The 17,055-nt window shown below is 50.9% G+C and overlaps 1 protein-coding gene across 1 annotated transcript in view; it reads right to left on the bottom strand.

The window, feature by feature from the left end:
• The window catches only part of CCDC30 (coiled-coil domain containing 30), a 36,387-nt gene that overhangs the window by 3,965 nt on the left and 15,367 nt on the right, over positions 1-17,055 (bottom strand). Inside the window, exons 9-20 of the mRNA XM_041463565.1 lie at positions 16,585-16,777; positions 12,692-12,790; positions 11,914-12,054; positions 10,109-10,246; positions 9,148-9,305; positions 7,612-7,852; positions 6,024-6,197; positions 5,208-5,417; positions 4,508-4,665; positions 3,953-4,100; positions 3,345-3,466; positions 1,749-1,890 (exon numbers count right to left, since the gene is read on the bottom strand). Of these exons, the coding sequence (XP_041319499.1) occupies positions 1,749-1,890; positions 3,345-3,466; positions 3,953-4,100; positions 4,508-4,665; positions 5,208-5,417; positions 6,024-6,197; positions 7,612-7,852; positions 9,148-9,305; positions 10,109-10,246; positions 11,914-12,054; positions 12,692-12,790; positions 16,585-16,777 (1,924 nt within the window). The remainder of the gene's footprint in view (positions 1-1,748; positions 1,891-3,344; positions 3,467-3,952; positions 4,101-4,507; positions 4,666-5,207; positions 5,418-6,023; positions 6,198-7,611; positions 7,853-9,147; positions 9,306-10,108; positions 10,247-11,913; positions 12,055-12,691; positions 12,791-16,584; positions 16,778-17,055) is intronic.

The following is a 17,055-nucleotide window of genomic DNA, read 5'->3' on the forward strand; positions in this document are numbered from 1 at the left end:
GAAGCCTCAGAAAAGAAATGTAAACAATAACTGTCTGATGGCTGTGGAATGTGGTCTGGAGATTGTTTACCAACAGGTGCATCTGTGATTGGTCCATGTGAGTTGTTTCTACGTAATGACCAGTCATGGTCCAGCTGTGTTGGACTCTCTGAGAGTCACGAGTTTTTATTATTCATTCCATTCCATTCCATTCCATTCCAGCTTTCTGATGGATTCTTTCTCTCTATTCTTTTTAGTATAGTTTTAGTATAGCATTTTTAATATAATATCATATCATAATATAATAAATCAGCCTTCTGAAACATGGAGTCAAGATTCTCATCTCTCCCTCGTCCTGGGACCCTCAAACACAACCACACTTCTCTGTCCTCTGCAAACGTCAGGGCTTTCCCAAGGGACCAGCATCAAGGCTGCCAGCTCCTAAAAGCTTGGAGTCACCACCCCTGCAATGCTCAAGAGCCATGTGGATGTGGCACTTGGGGACATGGTTTAGTGGGGGTGGGTGGATGGCTGCACGTGGTGAAGATCCTCACCTTAAAGGTCTTCTCCAGCCTCAATGACTCTGCAATGCAATACCCTGTTTGATGTAAAATACCCCAAAAAGAGGCTCTGGGGTCACTTCCCAGCAGGAATTGCTGAGGCAAAGGAACATGGAGCCCAGCCAGTGTCAGGCTGGGATTTGAGGATGTGGCTTCCCCCAAGGGCAATCCTGAGCCAGGAATTTCCTTTTGGCTTTTTGTTAGTACAGGTTGGTGCCCCTGGTCCCTTCCTGCAAGGAGGGACTTTGGACAAGGGCCTGGAGTGCCAGGACAAGGGGGATGGCTTCCCCCTGCCAGGGGCAGCATTAGATGGGATATTGGGAAGGAATTATTCCCTGGGAGGGTGGGCAGGCCCTGGCTCAGGGTGCCCAGAGCAGCTGTGGCTGCCCCATCCCTGGCAGTGTCCAGGGCCAGGTTGGATGGGGCTTGGAGCAGCCTGGGACAGTGGAAGGTGTCCCTGCCCATGGCAGGGGTAGGATGAGAGGAGCTTTAATGTCCCTTCCAACTCACACCATTCCCTGAATCCATGATCACTTTCACAGAATCACCAAATCACAGAATCTCTGGGTTGGAAGAGATCTTAAAATCATGGAGTCCAGCCCAGCCCCAACACCTCAGCTAAACCATGGCACTGAGTGCCACATCCAGGCTTTGTTAAACACCTCCAGGGATGGGGACTGCACCACCTCCCTGGGCAGGCCATTCCAGTACTTTATCACTCTTTCTGTAAAAAGCTTTTCCTAATATCCAACCTAAATTTCCCTTGGTGCAGCTTAAGGCTGTGTCCTCTGGTTCTGTCAGTGCTGCCTGGAGAAAGAGCCCAACCCCAGCTGAGCACAGGCACCTTTCAGGGGGCTGTAGAGAGTGATAAGGTCACCTCTGGGTTTCCTTTTCTCCAGGCTAAACACCCCCAGCTCCCTCATTGCTTCCTCACAGGGCTTGTGTTCCCAGCCCCTCACCAGCCTTGTTGCCTCCTCTGGATGTGCCCAAGCATCTCAGTGTCCTTCCCAAACTGAGGGGCCACAAGTGGACACAGCACTCAAGGTGCCAAGTCCAGGGAAGAATGACTTCCCTGCTCCTGCTGGCCACACTGTTCCTGACAGAGGCCAGGATACCATTGGCCTTCTTGGCCACCAGGGAATACTTTTGGGAGCAGCAATGCTCCTGCAGCCTCCCCTTGCAGCACAAGCCCTGGATGTGTCCTCTCACCTTTTCCACTTGCAGTTTCGACTCGCTGAGCTCATTCTCCAGCTGTTTGATCCTGCTGTCCCTCTGTTTCACCTCGTGGATGAAAGTCTCCTTGGCCCTGCGGATCTTGTCCTTGTGCCGGAGCTGCATCTCATTGTATTTCCTGGGAAAACAGGGACAACCATCAGGCTGGGAAAGGCATCTTTGCTCGGAGTCACCACCCAGGCAAGAATGTCCCAGGCTTATTCAGGCTCCTCGAAATCCAAACTCAGAGCCTCAGCCATCCCCCAGCTTCTCCTCCTGCCCAGAATGAGCACATGGAATGTCTGGATGTTTTCACGGATCAGTTTGGGGGCGTTGGAAAATTTCAGTGTCAACCAAATGGAAGGTGATACAGGAAGAGGACACAAAGCATTTCCAAAAGTGACTCCCAGCTTTACAAATCCTTGTGCTCATCCCTCCCAGCTCTTTAAAACAAACAGGATTACAAGGGCACCAAAACTGGAAGTTCCAAGGCAAAGATAAGTTGGTTTTGTTGGTGGGGATGTGGATGGTTAAGGGAATGACTTTTGAATGGGAAGAAAATTTAGGAAAACCCTCTAAGATCACCAAGTCCCACCATTCCTCCAGCACGGACAGGGCTACCCACTAACCATGTCCCCAAGTGCCACATGCACACATTGGTTGGAAAATTAAGAATTCAAAGCAGCAATGGACAGGTAAGAGGAGCAAGAAGAGCCACTTCAGTGGGAGCTTCTTTGAGAGGGACACTAGGGACAAATATTTTTCTCTCCTGACACTTCTGTTTTTTGCTCTTCCCCTCTTGTCAGTTTGGGCAAAGTTCTTCTTTATTTTTATCCAGTTGGGATAGAAGGGAAAATTATACCAAACAGAAGAGAAATTTCTACCATATACGGGCTATTTGCCCATTTTGCTCAAAATTCATAATAAAAAGCTACTCTGCTTCAAATTAACCAAAAGGGCACTGGGAAGAAAGAAGCAGCTCCAGGGACAGTCTTTGCTGACACCAGACCCAAACCAACACCCAGACCATCCTCCTGTGCTGCCTTCAGCCACCAAGCAGAGCAGGAAGGCTGGCAGAGCGGGGGGTGATCACCTGGAGAAGAGAAGGCTCCAGGGAGATCTCAGAGCCCTTTCCAGGGCCTAAAGGGACTCCAGAAGAGCTGGGGAGGGACTTTGGACAAGGGTCTGGAGTGCCAGGACAAAGAGAAATGGCTTCCCACTGCCAGAGGGCAGGGTCAGATGGGACATTGGAAGGAAATCCTTCCCTGTGAGGGTGGGCAGGCCCTGGCACAGGGTGCCCAGAACAGCTGTGGCTGCCCCTGGATCCCTGGAAGTGTCCCAGGCCAGGCTGGACAGGGCTTGGAGCAGCCTGGGACAGTGGAAGGTGTCCCTGCCATGGCAGGGGTGGAGCAGGATGGACTGTAAGGTCCCTTCCACTCAAACCTGTCTGGAATTCCCTGACAGCAGACATGGGGAGTGAGCTCACTGCACACAGGGCTAGAGGATTTAGTGCTAAAAGCCTGAATATTGGACAGGAAAGTCCACACCACAGCCAAATCCAATAGCAGACCCAGGCAGGTTTTTGGGCATTACCTGACGTAGAGATCCTTCTGGTTCAGGAGTCGAACTCCTTCCTCATACAGGGCCTTGTTCTCCTCCTTCAGCAGTGCCAGCTGCTCCGAGAGCTTCTCATTCTCCTTCTGGCACTGCACATGCTGGAAAAGGGCAGCTTTTAACTTGTGTGTGTGTGGCCCCAGCTGGAGGGACCCCTCTGCCTCCCATCTGCCTGGTCTCCAAAGCTTCTCTCTCATCAATCCCAGCGGTTTCCACTACAGCCAATATCCAGCCAGACCACCCCCTTCTCTCCCTAACAAGCAGTGGGATTTTATTGCAGAGAGAGGCAATGAACCCTCCCAGACAATGGACTCTGACAAAATTTCCAAGCGAAAACTCCAAGTTCTGCAAGATAAATGGAAGGAAGAAACCACCAAGCCCTCCTGTGCCCTCAGAGCTGCATCCCAGGAAACCAAGTGGCAATGGGACACTGCTTTTCCTCCAGCTCCTGGTGAAACCAGTGAGATCTGCAGGGGCTCAGCCCCTGATCAGATGTTCCCGATTCCAGCAGCTCCCATGAGCAGATTCCAGCTCCTGACAGTCCTGTTGCCCCTTGTATGATGAGGAACCCCCTCACTGTCACTCACCTCACCAGCATCCAGCTTCTTCTCATCCTCCAGGACATGCAGGCTCCTGGCCTGGAGCTCCACGTGCATCTTGGCCAGCGACGCCTCCGTCTCCCGGGAATGCCGGAGGTGCTGCCGCAGCTCCTCCACCTGCTGCTCCAGGAGCCTCCTGGAAACACCATGGGCTGACAGTGAGAGCTGGATGTGCCTCCTGCCCCCAAGGCGTCTGTCTGTCACCCCAAACACCCCCTTGCTCCTCTTGCCCCCTGACATGGAGGGGACAAAGGAATCAGCACGTCCCAGGTGTGCCGTGTCCCAGTGACACAGAAAGGGGGGATGATACCCTGGGATCATTCCCAGCTGCACTGACAGGAGAGGCCACAGCCCTTCCAAGGCAGATGAAGCTTCTAGTAACCTTTTAAATCACAGGAAGGGGAACCCCTGGAGAACTCCAGGGATAAGGCAGGTCCAAAGGGAAGTCAGGAGGTCAAAGCAGTGGTTTGGGTCTCCCTGAACCCTCCCAGGGCAGACAGGAGCTGCTGGAGGGCTGGCACAGCCCCTGCACAGCACAGAGACCTTTTCAGCTGCTCCTCATGAAGTTCCTGCTGCACTCGAGCTTCATTTTCCCGAGCTTCCTTCAGCTCCTCCTCCAGAAGCTTCTTATCAGAAACACGGGCCTCTGCCAGCAGCAGCTGGTGCTGGGAATCCTTCAGCTTTTGCTGGAGTTTTGAGACCTTCAATTAAAATGGACATAGATTAAATTTTCTGAATGTACCAGATCCCTCTGATTCCCCAGTGTCTGAGGCATGGGAAGGAAAGATTTCCTTGTTTTGACTCTAAGTCCATTAAAAGCAAAAGCTCTGGACTGGCTACCAGATTTTGGACCAAACACTATGTCATGAAATCCCAACAATCTTTTTTCAACCCAATCTGATCCTGCTCACATCAAAGAGAATCCAATGATTTCTGCAGGAGCATGGCAGAATCAGTGCCATGGAAAACACAAGGTTTTGGAATTTTCCAGCCAATAAACAGTAGGAAATCTCAGCAAGAACAAGATTGTTCCTGTGCCTGTCACCCCCACTATCAGTATTTCAGAGATATTGGGTTATCAGACATGGCTTCTATTGCCTTGATTATGCTCCCGCTAATTACAGGCTTTTTTCCTACAATATTAAGCCAAGGGATCACAAAAAGGAATTTGGGGAAGCAAACCTGCTTGCTTTCTGCACTAGAGTTGCACAGAACTGTCAAACATACCCCAGCTTACACTCACCTTCTTTTGTGCTTCTCCTGCTCTGGATTTCTCCTGGGCCAGCCTCTCCTGGAGGCTGCTCCGGAGCTTATCAGCCTGGGAGCACTTGGAGAGCTCCAGTTCCAGCTCCTTGACCTTCTGCTGGCTCCTGTCCCACTGTGCTGAGAGGGAGGAACACGTTTCTGTGGTGTCCGAGAGTTTGGCCCGGGCCTGCTTCAGCTCAGCTTTGACCTGAGATCCCAGAGAAGAAATCAGATTTATACTTCAGCATAAATCAGCTGGAATGGCTTGGCTAGGGAAGGGGAACGGGATTTCAGAAAGAGGAATCACAGAGGGAGTAAAGCATGTTTCATTTGGATGCAGTGAAATTTGTCACAGAATCCCAGAGCACTTTTGGTAGGAAGGGGCCTTAAGGATCACTTGGTTCCAACCCCCCATCATGGGCAGGGACACCTCCCACTATCCCACATTGCTCCAAGCCCCATCAAACCTGGCCAGGAACACTTCTGGGGACGAGGCAGCCACAGCTGCTCTGGGCACCCTGTGCCAGGGCCTCACCAGCCTCACAGGGAAGGATTTCCTCCCAACAGGCTGTGTGACACTGCCCTCTGGCAGTGGGAAGCCATTCCCTGTGTCCTGTCCCTCCATCCCTTGTTCCCAGTCCCTCTCCAGCTCTCCTGGAGCCCCTTCAGGCCCTGCAAGGGGCTCTTAGCTCTCAGTAGAGCCTTCTCTACTCCCAGCTCTGCCAGCACTGGGGGAGATGGGCTCCAGCCCTCATGGCCATAATTCCCATGGAGCTGAGGCAGAGCACACTGAGGAGCCTGGCTCTGTCCCTACCTTGGTGCATTCCTGCTGGAGCAGCAGATTTTGCCTCTGCAGGTCGGCGTTCTTCTCCCTCTCATACCTGAGCTCCCTCTCAGCAGAGCTGCACAGGTTCTGCACCCGCCGCAGGTCCTGGCGCAGCTGCTGCAGCTTCTCCTCCTGCTGCTGGAACCTCTCCTCAGACAGACCCTGCACAACAGCAGAAGTGACACAGAAATTAACTTTAAGGCAGGACAGAGGTGATTAAGGAAGGCAGAAGCCAGTAGGATTTAAGGGCATTTGGGCAGGAAGATGCATAAAGCCTGGCATTTCTCTGTCCCGACATCATGTCCTGGCATTTCTCTGTCCCTACACCATGTCCTGGCATTTCTCTGTCCCTGCAGAGCTTTAAGAGCCTTGTGGATGTGGCACTTGGGGACATGGTTTGTTGTGAGCATGCATTGCTGGGTTAATAGGTGAACCTGATGATCTCAGAGGCTTTTTCCTAGCTCAGTGATTCAATGATTCTCTCCATCACCTCAGAGAAGCCAATACAGCTCCTGAGGCTGAGGGGGAAAAGGTGATAACCTGGATGAGGGAACAAATCCCTGTTGAAACAAGTCTGTCCAATCAAGCAAAGCCACTAGGTCACTTTGCATTCTTGTACCAGAGTCTCACTCAGGCATCCAAGCAGGAGTGACACAGCCAGCTCCCAGAGGGATCAGGAACAGGAGAAAGGTGAGTCCTGGCAGCAGGACAGGAACACAACAGGACAAAGCCTGGACACTGGGAGGTGTCACTGACAGTCTGCAATGGCTCTTGGGAGGTAACTGATCTCCTTAGCTCACTCACCTTCCTAGCACACACACCAAAGCCTGGGCAGCACCAAAGCCTTTCTTTCCAGCATCACTTTCAGCCATCTCATGATCTGCATTCCCACTTTGCGTCTTCCCCTTCTGCTCTTGGAACCAGATGGAATTCACTGAAGACCAAATCTGCCTTCTCAGATAATCCCCAGGTAACTTTCCCAAGCTGGGAAAAGTCTTGATCCAGCACTGTGGGATCTGGCAGTGTCAGCTGTCCTGGAGGTCCATTGGCTCCATTGGTTTTGTGGGGTTTTCCCCACCTGCTTCTATCAGGATCCCTTCCCACTGCACTCCCTGTGTCCTGCTCTGCTCCACCTGGATGATTTGCTGCTTCTTGGATACAACTGGACTCTGATCCTCTACTTCTCATTCCCACCCTGGCCATACAGACCACCCTGTCCTCTTTTCTCTCCCAAATCTTTGCACAGAAGCTGAGCTCCTCCTCAGTCTCTCCATCCCAAGTTCTTCCATCATTTCCTCCCTGTTTGTCAGGGACACCTGCACCTCCCTTTCTCTTTCAGCTCACAAGATGAGAAAGGTGAACAAATTCCATTTAAATAACTTATTTCTGCCATGTGAAATCAGTTCAGTTTATCCAAATCCCCACCACATCCAAAAGCACGACACAAGGAAATGAACACATCCCTAATTTCCAACCATCACTCACACCACAGGGCTGACTTCCAGCCCACTTCAATTACGTTTTGCCACTCAATTAATGACAAAAAGCAGGATGCAGATGGCAAAGCTGCCCATACCTGTTTAAGGCTCCCCTCTAAACTGCCTGCTGAGCTCTGCCATGGGAGAAACCTGTTCTCCCTCTGCTCCAAGCCTGGGGTCATCCTCCTCGTGTCCCCACTGGGGCCCTGCTCCCAGGCACTCCGGATGTCACATCTGAGCTGGGCAATTTCTTCAAGCAACAGCCGTTTCTCTTCACTGCTCTCTTTGAGCTGCTTTTCCAGCTCCTCCTTCTTCTTGTTGCTCTCTAGTAATTCAGAGCTTGAAGAAGAAATAGTAAAGGAGAGAGATAACTACACAATTCCAGGGAAAACACCCTCAAAGGGGAAAAACTTGGGAGATGATAGTCCAGTGAAACACTCAAGTGCTTTGGGAGGCTCCAAAGGGGATTCAACCCTGCGTGCAGCAGTTCTGGGCAAGGGTCAGTCTCCCTGGGACACTTCCCACAAAACCACGTGTGTCCAAAGGCTCAGCTCTCCCAGGAAGAGGTTACAGGCTGGCTAAAGAGTCCTCACAAAGGCACAGGAGCTGCTCTGGACTCAAAGTCACAGGGAAGCACAGGAATAGGGGCTTAGGTGTCCCAGTCCAGCTGCGTGACTGATCTTCACCCAAACTCCCTCTCCATTTTCTCCATCCAAAATCAAAGCTGTGACTCCTCCACCCTCAGAAGTGTCCAAGGCCAGGTTGGATGGGGCTTGGAGCAACCTGGGATAGTGGAAGCTGCCCATGGCAGGGGGTAGAATGGATGAGCTTGAAGATCCCTTTCTCCCCAGAACAGTCTGGAATTCTGTGATTCTATGTCCTGGATGTCCAGGCACTGGCACAGGTGTCCAGGCTGGAATCACCATCCCTGGAAGTGTTCAAAACACCTGGGGATGTGGCACTTGGGGACATGTGTTAAGAGTGAACATGGCAGTGTTGGGAAACAGTTGGACTCAATGATCTTGAAGGGTTTTTCCAGCCTGAATGATTCCATGATTCCTTAGCAGCTCCCTACTGCCTTCTCCTGGTTGTACTTTATCCCAGTACCAGTAACACAGGTCACTGTAACCATGCTGGATTTAATCCAAGCTTTTAGTTACTAAGGACAGGTGAGCACCTGAGCCCAGATGCTCCAAATTTGTCCTGCTCTACCCAAAAGGGCAACACCTGCTGACCCCTCCCCTCCAAAGACACCCAAATTCCAAGGACTACCCATATCTCCAGTGGGACTAGGACTACCAGCTGCTGCCAGCAGTGAGCCCTGGGGAGCCCAAACCCACAACAGGAGATTTTTGAGACCCCCTTGGTCCAACTTCAAGGGAAGAATCCTCCTCCCCAAGGACAGTTCCCATTCAGGCTGCTCAGAATCTGGAAGAGCTGCAGAAAAAATCTTTAATCCTGGCTGATCCTGACTAAGGAAAGTCTCCAAAATCAGAGACGCTGACCCAAGGACAACATGAAGATGCCAGGCCCATTTTTGTCAGAAGCAGCCCCGTGGAGAGTTGGAGAAGGCTCAGAACTTAATTCAGCAAAGACAAGGAGCAGAAAATACCACAGGCTTTGTTAAGGTTTACCAGAGCCGTTCTTGTTCTTCCCTCAGGTTTTTGATCTGTTCTTCCAAAAACACTACTTTAGCCATCTGGTCCTCATAGGTCTTTGCATCTGCACAGGGATCTTCCTGTTTCTGCTCCACTTTGGGACTCTGTTCTCTGTCTTGCAGGACTTCAGAAGCCTGTAAGGTCAGAAAACACCATGACTTGGATTTCCTTTGCTCTGATGGAAATCTTTGGAGCATACAGAGCAATCTGGGGTCTCCAGCAAGACATGGCTTGTGAAAATCATTGCAGTTCTTCCCCCTCAAAGACACGTGTGAGTCCTTTTTCCTGCATGGAAACTAGCTGTTTACATCAGCTAAAACCAAGCCATGGTTTTTTATTTGATTTCATCCTACTGTGGCACAACTGCAGCTCCCAGGGATTTACAGCATATGCCAAAGCCCTTTCCAAAAGCAGCAGCTCTTGGCAAACCAGAGGGGCACAAAGTGTGGGTTCAGGTGGCTCTCACTCACAGAGGTGCTCCAACTCTACCCCAAACACCTCCCTAGGGATGGCTTCTCCACTCCCACTGTCACCTCAGCCTGTAACACCAGGTAACAGCACACCCTGAACATGAGACTTGAGGAGAAGATGCCAAGAAAATAAAAGGGGCAGGAAAGGAGGAATGCATCAGGACAGAGGAACTCGCAGCTGAATCACAACTGGAGTCTGCCCAGTGTCAGACCTGCTGCTCACCTGTGAGGGACCCAAATCCTTCAGACACAAACACCATTGTCCTCACTAAACACCAACTTCGATTGCTAAAGCTTTTTAATCAACAGCTCTTCCTGAGCTTTCAGTCCCAGGTATTTCCTGGTATTTCAACTCCAAGGCATCTTATCTACACCAGGACAAGTTTGCTCATATTTGAGCAACACACCTCAGCAGCTCCTGCCTGCATCAGGTACCACAAGAGCTGGGAATTCCTTCCATGTCTCACCTCTGGATCTAGCAAAGCACTGTCTTTGTGCAGCTTCTCATGGGATACATCCCCAAGATCCCTGCTGGCTGATGTTCTCTGGAGACTCGGGAAGGTGTTTATGTGGCTTCTGAGCTCTGAGTGGGAGTCAGGCAAACCCTGGAGAGGTAACAACAGAGTCAGTGGATGGAACACACCCCAAAGGACAAGCTCAGGAAAAGATTTCTCCTCTTAATTGTCCAAAAATCTCTTAAAAACAAGGAGAGATTTCCAGGTGACAGAACCCAATGATTTCATGCAAATCTTGTTTCCAGCACTGTTGGGAAATGATTCATTGCAGAACAGCTGCTCCATCCAAAGGGAATGAGCCCATGTGGGAAGCCAGGAATTCACCAAATACATACAAAGGTTTCTGTGCTAAAGGCAGCTCCAGTCCAACACAAGGCTCTGGATTCCATCTCCCCCTGATCCCTTTGAAGAGAAAACAATCCCTCCTTCAGGGAGACCACTGGCCAGTGGGTGGCTGAATTCCAGCCAGACCTTCAGGGATGGATGGTTTGGATTCAAAAATCCCTGGATCACAAGTAGGCTGAACTACTGGGAGGCAAGGGTTCAAAAAGGACTCTTCCCATTTTGCCCACCATTCCCCAGATCAGACAATTCCTTTCCAGGTGTGTATGGATAGACTGACCCAGCCTCTTCCTCCCAGCCAGGCTGTTTTCATCCCAAGCTTTGATCCCGACTTTCAGTGTGGATTTGTTGCAGCCCTGGCCTCTAGATGCCACTGTTCCTCCAGCAGCGCCTGAGTCTGTGGAGTTCTGCCAACAGCTCAGGACTTCCATGGATTTTCACTTGGATTCAAGGAAGTGACAGGACTCACAAACTGACCTAAGGCCTCTCAGAGTGATAAAAAATGGGATTTGTCATGGCTGTGCCCCCCCATTGCCAGGTCCCTTTGTCCAGGCCACAGATCTGTCAGTCTCCTAAATTTTTACCCTAATTTTCAGTGCTTGTCCTGGCAGCCCTTGGTCAATTTTGCTGGCACCACTGTCTCTCCTCTGTGGCCCAGCTGGAATACAAGAGTTCCAGCAGCATTCCCAGCAGGGAAATCCCCAGGAGTTGATTTAGCATCTAAATTGGTTCAAGCCAAGTGTGCCAAGGCCCTTGGGGAAATCCCCATCTTTGGAAGTGTTCAAGGCAGGTTGGATGAGGGTCTGAGCAACCTGATCTAGTGGAAGGTGACCCTGACTAGAGCAGGGGTTTGGAACTAAATGATCTTTAATGTCCCTTCCAACCCAAACAATTCTATGATTCTATGATATTTTTACCTGAATATATATAAATACATAGACTTTGAAAAAAATTTTAACAGTGTTTTCTGGTACCTTACTTGAAGGAAGAGTTGCTAGTACTTTGCTTTTTTTTTGGGACATTTTAATAATTTATTGTGCTGGGATCCCAGCAGGATGTTCATTTTGCTCTGGGGTGTTCGAGTCCTGAAATTAATGCCCGAGTCTGAAAACTCCCACTCTGCCCTCTGGAGAATCAGGGTTTGGCTACCAAGTTGGAATTACTTGAGGATTTGTAGTTGGATTCAATCCAATTCAATCCAATCAAACTTGGATTTGGTATTAGATTCACTGAAAGGAAAGTAAGTTCTGGAGTTAGAGATGATGCCACGAGAGCAGCTGGATTGAAAACCCTCCACCAAAGGTTTGAAAGTGGCTGGGCTGGAGAAATGCATCAAGAGATGCCAGGCAATGAGTTTGGGGAGCACCTGGGGATGTTTCATGGAGCAGGGAGTCCCACACAGGGGTTGGACATACCTGGCTGCCCAGAACCACCTTCTCAGCCTTCAAATCTTCCCGCAGCAGCTCCAGCTCAGATGCCAGTTGCTTTCTCCGTTCTCTCCTCTCTCCCAGCTGACTTCCCAACTTGTCTATCGTCTCCTGACAGCTTTCCAACATCTGGAACAAGAAAAGTTCAGAGTCACTCCCACAATATTGTTTTTTCTACTCACAGAGAAGCAGATTGCAGGATATGTGTCTTCTAGGAAACAAGGAGAGGAGAAAAATGGTTCTCAAATGTTTCCAGTGGAATTCCTACACCTCTTATCCAGGGCTCACAGAGCCTCCACTGACCCAAAACACTTTGGGAAGCTCCTCTCTCATCTCTGTCTGGCTGACACACCAGGCAGATGCAATTGTTGGGCTGGCAAGGAAAAAATGGACAGGAAAGTTAACCCAGAACCTGATGGGAATCAGCTCTAAATGTACCTACAGATCCCCTGGTTTCACTAAACCCTAAACAAGAATTGAGCACCTTCACACAGGCAAAAACTTCACACTCATGGGGAGACAACAAACTCCTCAGCTGGCAGAGCTGAAGGCAAGACAGCTTCCTAAGGGGAGAGTTTTCATGGAGATCATGTGGGCTGCTTTCCTCCAATGATCCATCCATCTGCATGAGCTGAGGAGCTACAAATCCTCAGGAGAGGGTGATAAAGAGCATCCCCAGGAAAGGGACACTTCAGATGCTCATTTAAGATGTTATTTTAAAACATTTCTAAACAGAACAGTTCATTTCCCAAGGAAAAGCTCTCACCTCCTGCATCTCCTGAGCTCCAGATGTCACCTGCTCGTTCCCATTCATCTCACTTTTGTTCTTCTGCACCTCAAACAACTCTGTTTCCAAACTGGTGATCTGAACATGGACAAATCCCAAGTTAAAACCAAACCAGGACTCACAACTAAATGCACAACTACTCACAGAGTGCTCCTTGTGCTGCTGTTTTGGGATAAGGCCCAGGTTGGAAGCAAGGAGCAGGAGGGGATGTGCATGGCCAGCTCCAACTCATCCCTCATCCTGCTGCTTCCAAGGAGGAAGGAGCCATCTGGTCTCAAACCAGAAAAAGATGGAATTCTGCTCGACAAAAGGAGTGGAACAACCCAGGCACACAGTGAAAACTCACAGCTTCCACACATTGTGGTGCTCCCCTGGCACAGAGGACCCCAAGACACTCCAGTTCAGGTGCTGGGTCATCCTTGTTCCCTTGATAAGATCAGAGTGCTGATCTTATCCAAGCAGATGTCCAGCCTGGTCCATCAGGACTCATCCTGGTCCCTTCAGTGCTCACAGGAAGTTTTCAGTCACTCCTGAAGGGCTCCAAGGACTTGGGATTTGGACAGCAAAGCACTGATCTCTGTAACCAAGGACTTTTGTTCCTCCTGGCACCTCTGGGCAGGTGGGAGTTTGGACAAGGTCTCACTCTGTGTTTGGAGCACCCCCAAGGGCAACTGCTCTTGTGGGGAAAGTTATTGGTCCTGAAGTTATAAAGGGCTCAAAGGAGCTCTGAGCAGCCCAGATAAGGATCATCCCAGAGGAGCAACTCAGCTTCTCTTCCCCATTAGGGATCCCACAGACCCCTTTCCAAAATCCATGTCTTGGCACTGGCAGCCCCCTGCTCCGCTGCCAGCTTCCCTTTCCTTAGGCTTGAAATCCAGTTTGGGCTTATTTCTAAAATCCCTGGCTGGACTGTCCAGCTGCCTGAGCTTGGCTCTCCTGAAATGAGCTGGGACACTAGAGGGAGATGAAATCCAGCTCCACAGAACCCCAGACTGGTTCTGGAGGTCCCAGAATCCCAGAATGGATTGGGTTGGAAGGACCTTAAAGCCCATCCTGTTCCACCCCTGCCAAGGCAGGGACATCTTCCCCTATCCCAGGCTGCTCCAAGCCCTGTTCAGCCTGGCCCTGGACACTTCCAGGGGTGGGGCAGCCACAGCTGCTCTGGACAACCTGTCCAGGGCCTCACCACCCTCACAGACAAGAAATTCTTCCTCATATGTAATCCCAAAGAAGTACCAAGTCCCTGCCAATCCCAGTCCATTTCCAAAGCAGCACCTCAAAGCCCCTGAGCTTTGCTCTCCCTGATGAGCTCCTGGCACCAGCTGGGTCTGCTGGAGCTCCCAGAAGGGAATGGTCTCTAACACACAGGAAAGCTGCTGCAACTTTGCTTTTTAAATCAAAGATATGAGCTCACCAATGTGTGAAAAGGTATTAAAAGTGGGGTGAAACACCCAGACCTCTCACAGAAGAGCTGAAGGACAACAAACCCCTCTCCTTCTGCATGATTGGGTGATAATTTGGGGTTCAGCAAGACTTTGGGGCTCCAAAAGTGATCTCAAATGCAAAACACACCTCCCCTCCTCACCCCCAGCCAGCCTTTGGTCAGAAGTTGATAACCAGCACTGCATTTCTTTAGTCTCCATCCAAGCCATTAACTTTTAAGCACTTAATTTGTGCTCCCAAATCCCATGCCAGCAGCAGAACAATCCTCACTCTGTATCCCACTGTCCTGATCCTGAGTCACAGTCTGACCAGCCAAGGCTTCTGTAGCTGTGCCAGGACCAGCAAAAACCCTCCCAAGTCCTTCCCAGCCAGGGCAGCACTGCCTTGCCCAGGCTCCAGCCCCCTCCCTCCTCATCTCCAGGGCTCTTAGAGCCCCCTGGGAATGCAGGACACAGCAACCTCCAGCTAAGCAGTTGGATCTACCCACAGATTAAAACCCACCTCCTCATCCACCCCACCTCTGCTCTGTGGCCCTGCACCCCCCAAAATGGTTCTCTACAGCTGCAGCAGCTGCCAAGCCTCTGCAGACAAAATGCCTCACATCTCCTTGGCTCCCAAGCATGGCATTCCCAGGGATCTGTATGACAGCCCACAGAGCAAAGCAGGGATTTGTCCAAACTGAAAACACATTGCTGGATTTGTGGAGGGCTGTGTTCACTCTGGTCCAAGGGGGAAGAGTTTTGTGTGAGCTGAACAAGCCCCAGGTTAAACCAAAGCACTGCCATGGGGGACAGACAGACAGACCCTTTTCCATCCCATCCCACCCCAGAGCTGGCCCGTGGCTCCCCCAAGACACGAGACAGACATGGTGCCACTGGCACCCTCATTAAGGTATTTGAACTTGCCTTTGGCAAGTTTTTAGGGGCTTTTCCAGAGGCTGCTGACTGGGAATTCTGCATCTCTTCCTCTAACAATCCAGCTTGGAGCTGTGTATCCATGTGGGATACCTGGCACCATCTCCAACACCACGTTTGAACCCAACACCAGGGTGTGGGGGGGGACTAAAACCTCACCTCAGAAATCCCCTAGGGACACTGGACTGTGCAGCTGCCAGTCAGGAAAGATGGATCCATCCAGGCCTACTGCAGAGAGAATTTCCAGCACAGACAGAGGGCAAGAGCCCCAGAAAGGGAGAGCTCCTGGCCAGGCAGCAGAGCCTCAGTCCATGGGAAGGACTCCTCAGCCAGCCTTTGTGGGGACAATCCCACCTACCTACCTGGCCAGACCACAGTCTGTTTTCCTCTGTTCTCTCTGGCTGTAAATTCTCCAGCTGCTCCCTCTGTAAGGGATCAGGTGCCCTGGCAGTGATGCTCTACACAGAATTTTCCCTGGAGGAGCAGTGCCAACCCAGCCTGTAGTGCCAGTGCTCCTCACATTTGAGCAGGAATAAATCCAGATAAGCCTGGGATGAGGGCACCCAAAATCAAGTAGGACCCAGGTTAGGAAGATGCTGCTGAGGTCACATCTTGATCAAGATTGAGCACAGCTTCTCAAGATGGATCTCAGAGCTCTTCCAAGAGAGGTGACCAGCCCCACTCACAGCAGCTGCTGCACAAGAGAGGAATAATTCCCTGTCCCCCAATTTGTGTGTTCAGAAGGATGCTCCCAGGCACTGCAGATCCTGGGCCTTCACACTCAGCACCGTGTGACACATCTCCAAGATCCTGTCCCTGGGGAAAAGCCAAAGTGCAATCTTCTGCCACCAGGACACTTAACTGGTGATATTTCCTGGGATCAAGGAGCATCTTGATCCCAGGAAATATCTTCCCAATATTGCATCTTACCCTACTCTCAAGGAGCATCAGTGTCCCAGAGAGTAGGGTAAGATGCAATATTGGGAAGATATTTCCTGGGATCAAGGAGCATCAGTCCTTGAGAGTAGGGTAAGATGCAATATTGGGAAGGAATTGTTCCCTGTGAGGGTGGGCAGGCCCTGGCACAGGGTGCCCAGAGCAGCTGTGGCTGCCCCTGGATCCCTGGCAGTGTCCAAGGCCAGGCTGGACAGGGCTTGGAGCAGCCTGGGACAGTGGAAGGTGTCCCTGCCATGGCAGGGGATGGGACTCCATGGGCTTGAAGGTCCCTTCCCAATCAAACCAGGCTGGGATTCTGTGAGGGGGAACAGGAGATGGAAAATACAACACTGCCATAACAGGAACCTGCACTTCCAACCAAGAGTCATTTACTCCCTGCTGATACTTCTCCCTTCCCCCTCTCTCCCAAACTAGCAGATTTTTCTGGCTGTTTTTCTTGTCAAACCAAACACAGCAGCGTGCAGGGCCAGGTCAAACATCATTCTGTTTTCCCAATCAGAGAGAAAAGTAGAAGGAATGAAAGACACTCAAACCTTGTCCCTCCTATTCCTTACTCACTTTCTGGTGCAGCCCCTCCACCTTGCTCTCCAGCTGCTGCTTCTCTTGCTTGGTTTGGATCTGTGTCTCTCCCAGGATTGATTCCAGCTCCTCATTGCGCTCAACCAACCCCTCACGTTCCTGCTCCAGTTTCTGCAGCTTGTGAAGGAGCTGGGAATTCCTGCCCTCGATGCTCTCCATGGCTTCCCGGCACCTGCACACCAAAACCCAGCATCACCAAGGCTGGAACTGCATCCCAAGGTTTTCCTCACACTGTCATGCTGATTTCCAGTCTCACATCCAGCATGGTCTGTGCCTGTCCTTGTTTAGATGGGAATTAGGGGGGATGGGACCTACACAAGGGATGATGAAGGTCTGGGCAGGAGACAGGTCAGGCACAAGGCTGCCAACAGCAGAGAGACAACAGCAAACTCAGCTGCTTGAGGTGGAGAACAGGCTTGGGAATATGAAGGGAAAAAAGTCAGAGGGCTT

The sequence above is a fragment of the Pyrgilauda ruficollis genome, unplaced genomic scaffold (assembly GCF_017590135.1).
Source record: "Pyrgilauda ruficollis isolate IOZ18807 unplaced genomic scaffold, ASM1759013v1 scaffold165, whole genome shotgun sequence".
In the NCBI taxonomy this organism is placed as follows: domain Eukaryota; kingdom Metazoa; phylum Chordata; class Aves; order Passeriformes; family Passeridae; genus Pyrgilauda; species Pyrgilauda ruficollis.